Source organism: Dermochelys coriacea, chromosome 27, assembly GCF_009764565.3.
Source record: "Dermochelys coriacea isolate rDerCor1 chromosome 27, rDerCor1.pri.v4, whole genome shotgun sequence".
NCBI classification, from domain to species: domain Eukaryota; kingdom Metazoa; phylum Chordata; order Testudines; family Dermochelyidae; genus Dermochelys; species Dermochelys coriacea.
In genome coordinates, this window is record NC_050094.1 from 13429766 (window position 1) to 13440858 (window position 11093).

The window sequence follows — 11093 nt, forward strand, 5'->3', positions numbered from 1 at the left end:
CTGACCTGCAGCCCCCTGCTAGTCTGTTGCTGGGCTCCCCCCGCACACCTCTGTCACCGTATCCAGCCCACACAGGGTAGGGCTGACATCTGACACCAGGTTCCACCCCATGCATGGCCATCGGAGGCCCTCAACTGCTGCTAAGCCAGCATCTGGACCCACATGCCCGGCGTGGCCAGAACAATCATTACCACATGGCGTGCTGGGACGGCCTGGAATTTGGTTCCAACATGGGGCACTGCCAGTGTCTCCCCACGGCCGTGAGTGCTACCAGGGCTCTGGTTCTGGGCAGCAAGCCTTGCCCGGCCTTGCCTAGCTCTGCCAGGGTGGAGCCTCAGAGCGCTCGGGCAGAGGGAATGTGCCACTGATGGGACAGGTTGAATTTAGCTCCTGCTCCAAATCAAAGTGTGAAAACGAAGGGAGAACATGGCCCCAGCCCAGGGCAGCGTGTCCCCACCCATGGGACCGAGTTGCCGTTCGGCTCATGCCACAGCACCAACCTCGCTCGCAAATCACAGGTTGGGCTCGGGTTTTTTAATTAAAAAGTTTTCTTTTGTTTATTCACACAAATGTATAAAATTTGGCAACACCATTTTGCCTGGCCCCAGAGCCCCCGTCCCTGCCCACCCCACCCAGCTTCCTGTCTTCAGGAACCGTCCTATCCCCCGGCTGAGCACCAGGCAGAAGGGCAGGGTCAGTTCATTGCCCCTCGTCTGGTCACCTACGCCAGCTGGAATGAGACCCCCAGCTCTCCCCGTCCAGCCCAATGCTCTAAGCCTTGGGCCATGCTGTCACTCCTTGTAGTCTGGCCAGCTCCTTTCCTGCTGCTCGGGGCATACGGGCCTTTGTGCCCTAGGCTCAGAGTCCTCTGTGCGCCCGAGGCAGGGGGCAGCTCTCTGCCAGGGTGTATGGGGCTGGTACGGACTGCGGGCCCCGGGCCCTTAGGGCACAGCTGGAAGGTTGCTCAGGGCCACTGACGCTGCAGCAGGGCTGAGAACGTCCCACTCAGGTCACAGGTGTTGCCGCAGCGACCCTGCTAAGTGGCAGGCCCGGTGCCTGGCACAGATGGGAGCTGGGCTGTAGCGTGAGCCCTAGACCACCAAATCGGACCTGGCTGTGGCCTGGGAGGCCATGCTGCCCTTGGAGGGGGCTTGGGGTTGGAACAGGGCCGAGGGCTTGTAATGATTGGGGACGCTGCAGGCCGCCCCCTTGGCACCCCCCTCATCTGGGGGCAGGAAGTGCTGGCACTGCTCGTGCGCCTGGTTGGACCAGTTTTCCTGCTGCTCGTAGGAGGTGGCCGGGGGCTTGGCAGCTTCCTGCCCCTGGCACTTGTCCTTGCCCAGCAGGTGGGCCAGCTCCAGCAGGCTGAGCAGGGTGGAGACCACGCCCACCATGAAGTAGAAGAGGATGAAGATGGTTTTCTCGGTGGGCCGGGACACGAAGCAGTCCACCGTGTGGGGGCAGGGCCAGTGCTGGCAGGTGAAGCGCGACTCCACGTGGAACCCATACAGCTGCCACTGCCCCACCAGGAAGCTGGTCTCAGCCAGGATGCGCATGGCCACGTTGGCCAGGTAGAAGGTGCGGATGTGGTGGGCCCGCTGGCTGGGCTGCAGCCGGGGCGGGCCCGCGGGGCCGCCCTCCTGGCCCTGCTGCAGCTTGCCGCCCTGGTGCATGGCGTACATGACGAAGAGCAGGGCAGGGGCCGACAGCACCACGATGTGGAAGACCCAGAAGCGGTAGTGGGAGATGGGGAAGGCCTTGTCGTAGCAGACCTGCTTGCAGCCCGGCTGCAGCGTGTTGCAGGCAAACTCCTCCTGCTCGTCCTCGAAGACGTCGCTGCCCACAGTGGCCAGGATGAGGATGCGGAAGATCAGCATCACCACCAGCCAGAACCGGCCCACCATGGGCGAGTGCTCCTGCACGGCATCCAGCAGCGAGCTCAGGAAGCTCCACTCGCCCATGGCTGTGGCCGGGGCCGCGCTAGGGGAACAGCACCAGTTACAGCTGCCATCTGCTCCCCGCTCTGGGCACCCAGGGGCCCCCCCGCTGACAGCGTGCACACAGACCCCCTGCTAAACACAGCCCCTCTTAGCCGGGAGCCGTAAGCCAGCCGCAGGGGTTATGCAGCCCACCTCAGGGGTCAAGGCCGTTCTCATCTGTAGGGCTGCAGTGACCCCAGGTGCCAGCGCTCTGCCCCCCACCCCGGCTCCTCGCTGTCCGGACTGAGAGCTGCACCCACGAGCCAACCCCTGGTGGTAGTGGGCCCAAGATGCCCCCAGCCGGCTGCAGCGCCGGTGCCCTGGCCGCACAGGGGCTGGGTGCAGGCTGCGGTGCTCAGATCTGTGCAGGGCACAGGTGGGACAGGGAGGCTGGGCCGGGCTCACCGTTTGCCAGCTGCTGACGCCCAGGGTGCACTGGGCACAGGGAGCTGCCCTGCTGGGACCGGCTTCTCTAGAGCAGCAGGGGGCCAGGAAGGGCTCTCGGGGCTGAAAGACCCAGGTCCCAGCCCACATGTGGGTCAGGCCTCTCCTCCCCACACGCGATGCCACTCCGCATGCATCACCCACCTTCAGCCAACGCGACCTCCCACCCTTGGAGGCAGCTGCTGCTGGCCACAAGCCCGGGCATCCTGGCACTGCAGTGGCCATAGGGCACCGGTCTCCTTGGTCACGCAGGGCCAGTCCCTGGGGAGGCTTGGGGCAGAGGCTGGCCTAGGCTCCCCCATTTAAAGCCAAGGGGCTGGAAGGGGGCTGGCCCCCCTTGGCTGTGGTGTCCTGTTCCTGTCATCTGGCCGGTGCCCGTTGTGGCACCAAGGGGCAAAGGGCCTGTACCCATGGGGCCTGGCTGAGAGGATGGGGGGCCCTGCTAGTGTCCAGTGAGTCAGGGGCTGAGGGCCAGGGACCCCCCTCGCCGCAGGCCAGGATCTGATCGTGGCCCACTCACCCCAGGGGTCACTGATGCCCGGGCAGCAGGGGCTGGACCCCTCCCCCCGTGCCCAGCCGGTCCCTCCAGCCCCGGGGGGGGGCCCCAGCCGGGCTTTGGGACGCAGCGTCCGGAGGGGAGGGGTGGGCCCCAGCTCACGGGGGGGAGGGGCTGTGGTGCCAGCCGTGGGGCTCCCCACCCCACCCCAGCCCAGCCCAGCCTGGGACAGACTCACCCTGTCCCCGGGCCGTCCCATGGGGGGCGCAGTCACCCCCCCTCCCACGCCCCAGCCCCAGCCCCAGCCCCAGCCCCAGCCCGGCCGGTACCTGCAGGCGGGGGCTCGTGCAGGGGCCGCGTCCCGGAGCCGGTTCGGCGCAGGCTGCCCGGGGCTCGCGCATTGTCCGGCCCGGGACTTTCCCCGCAGCTCCGCCTGGAGCCTCTTAAAGAGACAGCGCGGGGCAGCCCCACAGCCCCCTCCCCCGAGCCCGCCCCCCGGGGCAGCCCCACAGCCCCCTCCCCCGAGCCCGCCCCCCGGGGCTGCCCCACAGCCCCCTCCCCCCAGCCCGCCCCCCGGGGCAGCCCCACAGCCCCCTCCCCCGAGCCCGCCCCCCGGGGCTGCCCCACAGTCCCCTCCCCCAAGCCCGCTCACCGGGCTGCCCCCAGCCCCCTCCCCCCAGCCCGCCCCCCGGGCAGCCCCGCAGCCCCCTCCCCCGAGCCCGCCCCCCGGGGCTGCCCCACAGCCCCCTCCCCCAAGCCCGCCCCCCGGGGCTGCCCCGCCAGCCCCCTCCCCCGAGCCCGCCCCCCGGGGCAGCCCCACAGCCCCCTCCCCCGAGCCCGCCCCCCGGGGCTGCCCACAGCCCCCTCCCCGAGCCCGCCCCCCGGGGCAGCCCCGCAGCCAGCCCCCTCCCCCCAGCCCGCCCCCCGGGGCAGCCCCGCAGCCCCCTCCCCCGAGCCCGCCCCCCGGGGCTGCCCCACAGCCCCCTCCCCGAGCCCGCCCCCCGGGGCTGCCCCACAGCCCCCTCCCCAGCCCGCCCCCCGGGCAGCCCCCAGCCCCCTCCCCCGCCCGCCCCCGGGGCTGCCCCGCCAGCCCCCTCCCCCGAGCCCGCCCCCCGGGGCTGCCCCGCCAGCCCCCTCCCCCGAGCCCGCCCCCGGGGCAGCCCCACAGCCCCCCTCCCCCGAGCCCGCCCCCCGGGGCTGCCCCACAGCCCCCTCCCCCGAGCCCGCCCCCCGGGGCTGCCCCACAGCCCCCTCCCCCAAGCCCGCCCCCCGGGGCTGCCCCACAGTCCCCTCCCCCAAGCCCGCTCACCAGGGCAGCCTTGCCAGCCCCCTCCCTCATTGCCTGCTGCCCGAGAGCTGGGGGCGGGTGTCAGGCGGGCACCCCCCCCCCCGTCCCAGGTCCCGTGGCTGGGGCAGAGGATTGGACCGTTTCTTCCCCCCCCCCCCCGCCCCAAGTGGGCAGCAGGGGGTGGGGCAAGAGGGATCAAGGGCTGAGGAAAGGAACGAGTTTGTGGGGGGGGGGAGGGTCGGGTCTGCACAGCGAGGGAACTGGGAGGGGGGGCTCAGACTGTACCCAGGGCAGAGACAGGCCCCAGCACCCCATTCCCTGCACCCAGGAGCCCCCAGGGCCCCATCACCCCATTTGCCAGGATCCCCTGGGTAGGTTCCCCCCCCAATGGCCCAGATTCCCTCAACTGCCCCATTCCCCACAATACCCCAGGGCCCAGCACCCGCTTACCTGCTGGGTGCTGCCAGGTGCCAAGCTGTCCCCCCGCATCCCCTCACTCAGCACCTTGTGGACTCAGCTCCTGGCCGCTCTGGGCAGGGCACCAGGATGTGGCGGGGCTGAGACCCACGTCTTGCTGGCTCAGGAACGCCCATGACCGTCCCCCTGCCCCATGGGAAGGCTGCACCCGAGCCCCAGGACCTTCCCCTCTGCTGGATTCATGCCCAGCGCTCCAGCTGCATGCCGGCGAGTCAGCTGCTTTTGCTTTCCTCCCCAGCGAGAACCTGCCTGACGGGACTCCCGGGATGCCTGGGGGCAGGATGGCCAAGGGCCACATGCCCAAACTCCAGTGCCATGCTCAGCATGGCCAGCCTGGCGCCTGCAGCCACCAGCAACAAGGGCCTGGGTGAGCCACGGTACAGGTCTGAGCCCCCAACCCACAGGCTGCTCTGTGCCCCTGCTTGGGGCGCTGCCCTTGAGAGCGTCTGGACCTCTCCAGCCAGTCACCAGCTGCCCCATGGAACGCCCAAGGTGGCTGTGGCCCCAGTGATCCCTGGGGTAGTGGGCATGCAGGAGTCTGCAGGGGAGTGGGCCAGGCAGCCCAGAGCAAACAGCCCCTGACATCTCCCAGCCCGGCACCAGACCGGCCAGACCAGGGAGAGGCCAGGGGTGGCAAATATGCAGGGACAATTGCCAAACCTAGTCCCTGGCATGTGCCGGGCCTGGCAATTCCTGCCCCATGGCGTTGGCCCCGCAGCTGGGTTTAGTAGCTGCTCACCATGTTACTGTGGCTGGGGGGTGACCCCAGAGTGCAGCCTAGACTGGCCTTAGCCAGCTCTTTCAGGCTGTGGGGTGGTGCTGGCCCAGCATATGCAGGGACAGGAGCTCGAGGGCCTTGGCTGGGGAACTGAGAACCAAAGGCCAGACTGGTGGAAAGGCCCCATGCCAGGGGCATCAGGGCCTTTAGGGCTGAGTCTGTCATTGCCCGGGCAAAAAGGGAATCGGGGTGTTTCCCCCCCCAGCCACGTCCCCCTGCGTTCTTCCTTGGTGCCAGGGACACAGAGCTTGGAGCTGCCTAGCACACAGCAGTGCTTTGTGTCTGAGACGTGGGGGCTCACCCTGGCGCCCAGCCCTGTGCCGCCTCCCCACCAGCTGACAGGTTCCATGCCCTCTTCCTGCTGGCTGGGAGCACCCCCGCCCCGACTGGGTTCCCCCTCATGCAGCCAAGCCCCCGCTGGAGTAGTCAGAGCTGGGGGGGTGGGGGCATGGAGCCAGAACTCCCCAGTTCTAGGCCCAGCTCCGGGCATAGCATGGGGAGGCTAATGGGTCAAAGCAGGAGCGGGGATTGGGGCCAGGACTCCTGGGTTCTATTCCAGGCTCTCCCACCCTCTGGCTGGGTGAATCTGAGCTGGCCGTGTTACCCTCTCTGTGCCTCAGTCTCCCCCCGTGTAAAATGGGGCTACCACTGAGCTCAGAGACTGGGGGCAGGGAATACACATTGAATGAACAGGTCTGTACCTTGTAGTAACTGTGGGTTCTGGCCATGTTGTGGGCTGTGTGGCTCCCATGCCAGGGGCATGTGCACCCCCTGTGTGTGAGGCCCCCTCCCCTGCCCAGAGCATATAGGGCAGAGCAGCTGCAGCCCCCCCGCCATGTCCCACACTAATTCAGATGCCCTGAAAAGGGCATTGACAAAGCAGGGCTGGGATTTGGGATCCAGTGGCTGACAAAGGACCACAAGGTGAGCCTGTTCCCTCCGGGTGAGTGGGGACTGATGAGGGCACGGGGGGTTAGGAGTCCGGACTCCTGCCAGTGAGCCCTGAGACATGGCCCTGTCCCAGCTGGCGTCTGAGCTCGCAGCCAGGTCGAGGGTGAAGCGTCAGCCCAGGGAGGTTTAACTCCATGGCGCTGCCTTGCAAATGTTGGGTTCAGGGCTGCTCCTGCAGCAAGTGGAGCCAGCCTTAATACTGGGTGGGAGGGGGCTAGCAGATGACTGACAGATGACTAGTCACTGCCTAGTCCATTTAGCTCGCGTAGGGGTGGAGATGGCAAGACAGGGAGACACAGGGCAGCCCAAAGGCCCCTGCTTCGCACACCTGGACCGGGCGCTAGGAGGTGCAGGGACACCGCTTTGCTGAGTGCTTAGCATATGCCTTCACTGGAGGAAGTGGGGCAGAAGGGGCTGGAGCTGGTCACAGAGGCTGGGGCACCTCTCTCCCAGGTGCGCCTCAAGCACTTGACCTGCTTGGGTTGGCTGCAGGGCATCTGGCTGGTCAGTGCCATGTGGTGGCCCTAGCCCGGCCTGTGTCCCATTGCGTGGGGGCTACACGAGCATCTCAGCCCAGGCCCCTGGCTAGGAGATGGGCTAATTTCCCGGAAGGTTTTTCCTGCGGCCCCATTGTTTATCCTGCGTTATATTTACTAAACAGGAAATGCTACGAATGCCTGGTTATTCCGCTGCATAAACAGCTGCTTTCCCTTTCTCTTTTGCATGGCCTTTCCCAGCCCCCGGCCTGCCCCTGCTTCGCCCTGAGCCAGAGCCACCGCTTGGGAAAGCGTGTTTAGCACGACCCTCGTTTAGTCACTGCCCAGCGGGCCATGACCCCAGAATAGCAGCCTCGTACACTGCTTTCCCTCCTGCAGCCTCTCGTCCCAAGATACAGATTCCTGATGGGAAAAACTTCCTCACTGTCAGAGTGATTACGCACGGGAATAAATTGCCCAAGGAGATTTTGGAATCTCCATCTTTGAAGATTTTTAAGAGCAGGCTGGAGAAATGCCTGTCAGGGCTGATCAAGATAATACTTAGTCCTGCCGTGAGTGCAGGGGACTGGACTAGAGACCTCTCAAGGTCCCTTCCTGTCCTATGATTCTATGAATCAGGACTCCTGGGTCCTATTCCCAGCTCTGCCACTGACTCACTTAGTAACTTTGGGCGAGCTATGTCCCTCTGTGCCTCAATTTTCCCACTTGCAACCAGTTGGCAACCAGTGTTATCTCCAGCAGAGTGAGCCTGCTTGGCCATACCTGTCTGAGCACCTCTGACCAGATGTGTTTCCAAAACAACTCTTTCCTCTCCAGTCACTTTGCCCCTCCATGACTCAGTTTCCCTACGAGGAATAGCCCAAATCCATCAACATGATTGTGGAGATTAAGTGTTTGTAAAATGCTAAATACCATTCGAATACCCTCCAGCATTGTGGCCAGTTTCCCTGGAAAAGGCACAAATCAGGAGCTAAGGGAGGAAAGCATATGCTAGCTGTCTCCACCCAGAGCGTGTATACAGGGGGCAGGACCTCACCCTAGTGCCTGCAAAGCTAAAGCAGAACCAGAGCAAGGCTCCGAACCCTGAGCTTGGCATGTGGCGTACAGAGTCTGGAGCTTTTCCAACAATAAGCTCCTTAAATGGCCCCTCAGATGGGACGTGCCAGAGACGCTCTCCAGAGCCCGGCAGTGGAAAATCGGACAGAGCTTTCCACACTTGACTGTCTTCCAATAAACACTTCACTTCCACTGATACGGCTTCCCACAAGCCCTTGCTGGCTCCTGGGCCCTCCTCGCACTCCAGCTCCAGCCTGGCGTGGGTTAAAAGCCTGGCCAGGGATAAATGGATGGACCCACACGCTGAAGGGTGTAACGTAGCCATGATGGTTCAGCCAAACTCAATGGGCGGTCTAGCCAATCAGCATGCCTGCTGGTGTATATCAGTAATTGCCTCCCATGATGGATTCTGGGATTGGAGTACAACAAACGCATGACATTTGTTAACCCATCAGCATGATCTCACCCAGCATTCACACCAGCACCAAAACGCCACCACGGGTAACAGACGGCAGCACCCGTGGGTGGCAGGCAATCTATGGGTCTTGGGCATCTCTTCCAAAGAAAAAATCCACGTCCATTTGTAACCAAGCTCCCGGTGGGATTCGGATGCCCTGGTTCAGCCACATGTCAGTGTCACCTGTCTGCTGTGCAGCTGCTGGACATGGCGAGGGTCCCAGTGCAGCTCACTTTCCAGATAAAGCCACCCGAACGCTGGTCCTAGCTGGCAGGAAATAAGTGCCCCCGGGCCACCATTTCCCGAGCGAGTGCTGGGAGGGGTTCGCATCTGTCACTCTGAGGCATTGTGTAGAGATTTGCATGTGTGACTCTGGCACAGAGCAACCTCAGCTTGGGCTGCATCCAGCGGGGGCGATTTGCTACAAGAAGGGACCTTTTAGCAGCAGACCTGTTGCTGGCTCCTCGTGGCCTGGAAAAGCAGAACTGGTGGCCAGGCTACCTACTGTGGGTCTGGCCCATCCTCCAAGCACAGCTCTTCTCCGCAAAGCGACTGCGTAAACTGGCCCTTCCTTACCCACAAGCCCAGTGCCCCGGGCACTTGGATGCTAACGGCTAGGGCCAGGGGCTATGGGCTCTTATTAGCCCTGCAGAACCAGCCCAACACAGGCTGGACCCTGCTCTTCCTTGGGGCATCAGCAGAACTGCTCCCTGGGTGCAATCCCTGAACCAACCAGCAACACCCAGGAAAGCCCAGTGGGGTACAGAGGCTTCACCGAGGTGTGACCAGGACAGCAAAAGCTTTCTTACACATGCTGGTGCAGGAGAAGGAAAAAGGCCAGCAGGGGGGCTCAGCCCCGGGGCGCTGGCAGCATGGGTAATTATACAATTATTAGTTACGTAAGATCTGGGCCCCATTGCGGTGGCCCTTTCACACACAGGGTGGAGCCAGCCCCTGCCTCGGAGAGCTCCCAAGCTAGATGCACGGCTGGAAGGAGCAAGCGGGCTGGGGAGGCGAAGACAGGGCCCAAGGTCACTCAGCTGATCAGTGGCATCTGAGGCACTTGGCTCTTGCAAGGAATGGCAATAAAATCCAAGGCAGTCACTTGTAAAGCACACCTGGGGCACTGCCACGCCTGGCAGCCTTTGTGCTTTATGGCCAGTCCCATCCACCCTCAAGGACACGAGCTGGACCTTTCATCCCTCACTGGCTCTCCTCCACCCCCAACCCACCGAGCAGACTGGCCTGGTCTCCCCGGGCTCAGCCCCTGCCCCCCAGGAGCTCGCTGAGCTGCAGGAGCAGACTCTAGCTGAGGTATTTTTATGGGGGGCTGGTTGGGCTGGCACTTCCCCTCGCAAGAGGCCTGTGATAACAACTCTTATCTCTCTTGACACCTGTTCAGCTTTCTGGTTCTCCCCCCCCTCGCGCTGCTGCTCCCCGCCCTGGGCGGACTTGGATCACTGCTCACCACAAGCTGCCTATCGCCCACTGACTTCCGACATGACAGTCACAGGACCCCTTTGGGATCTGGCCCTCCTCTTTCCTCTACGGCTCGCTGCAGCCAGCACTAGCCTTTCCCAGCAGACAAGCGGCCATCCCAGAGAAGGCATTCCAGGGGGGCTAGGAGAAAGCGGTGCACCAGGGCTTGTCTTTTAACCCCAACTGTGCGTGTGCAGCAATTTTCAGCTCAAAGCACAAACCACGAAGCCTCTCACCCCACTCCTGGGCGGCCTGCATCTTTCCATTTTAAACAGGGAGAAACTGAGGCACGGGGAATTTTTTAAGGTCAGACAGACGAATGGAACCCAAACAGTCCCACTCTCAACGGGGCCATGTTTGAGCCACTAGATGGTACACGCTGTCAGCAAATCCCTTTCCCTTTGCCCCGGAAAGCTCACAGAGCAGGCGCGGTGCTAAGGAAAAGACAAGGCCAAAGCAGCTGAGCTCTGACCCTGTCCCAGACGGCTGACAGGCCCCTGCATCCACCTAAGCTCTAACCCAGAAAATGGAGGCAGCAGTTTAAATGGCCCATTTTGGGGGGCTGGAGGCTTGTAGGAAAGCAGCTGATTAAACACCCAGAGGAACTGCTGCTGCAGACCATTGGGGCATTCGAACATGAAGCTGCTGCAATCAGTGCTTGGGGAATGCCAGCTGCAGGCAGGTCCTTAGTTGCACCCCAGAGCAACTGAGGCTCTCCTTCAGGACACATCAGATCTGGCTGGGCTGGGCCCACGCTGCGGGAAAACCTTGCTGGCATTACCTGGCCAGCCACCTGTTCTTTCAGCTGCGTTTAAAGCCACCAGAGCAGCTTGGACTTGGGGAAGCGGTGAACTGCTGTCAGAACCACTAGTCTAGACCACGCAAGGTCAAGTGAAACCCTCTGCTTCGGGCTGGCTCTCATTTCTTTTTGAGAAATCACAGCAGCGTCGTGGGTAAAGTATCAACTTATACAGAATCTGCCTGGCCACCAAGTTCCCCCTGAACGGCTACGTTTTTCCAATAGCAAGGCAGCGAAGTGGGCAGCCATGCATGCCAGGCCCCTGGCCAGGGTGGCTCATAGTACAGGTTGTAAGTGGCAGCAGCCCTGGCTTCTGTGGCTGGCATAAAACCAGCTGCTGAACCCCGAGACTCTGCGCCACTTGACACTGTCCAGCTGCGCTGAGCTGAGCA

General features: G+C 63.4%; 1 protein-coding gene across 2 annotated transcripts; it reads right to left on the reverse strand.

The window, feature by feature from the left end:
- Nucleotides 1-5002, reverse strand: GJD3 (gap junction protein delta 3). 2 transcript variants are annotated; one of them, XM_038385562.2, is made up of 2 exons: nt 4658-5002; nt 1-1980 (listed from the first exon to the last, which is right to left on the reverse strand). In XM_038385562.2, the coding sequence occupies exon 2, from the start codon at nt 1959-1961 to the stop codon at nt 1092-1094; it is 870 nt and encodes a 289-aa protein (XP_038241490.1). In that variant the 5' UTR covers nt 1962-1980; nt 4658-5002; the 3' UTR covers nt 1-1091. The 2 variants fall into 2 exon arrangements, with proteins under 2 accessions (XP_038241490.1, XP_038241489.1); XM_038385561.2 differs by lacking the exon at nt 4658-5002 and adding an exon at nt 3249-3357 and having other exon boundaries at nt 610-1980.
- Between the last annotated feature and the right edge of the window lie 6091 nt (nt 5003-11093).

Excerpts from the sequence above, each read along its gene's own strand:
- GJD3 (XM_038385562.2), bottom strand. The coding sequence starts at position 1,961 with ATGGGCGAGTGGAGCTTCCTGAGCTCGCTGCTGGATGCCGTGCAGGAG.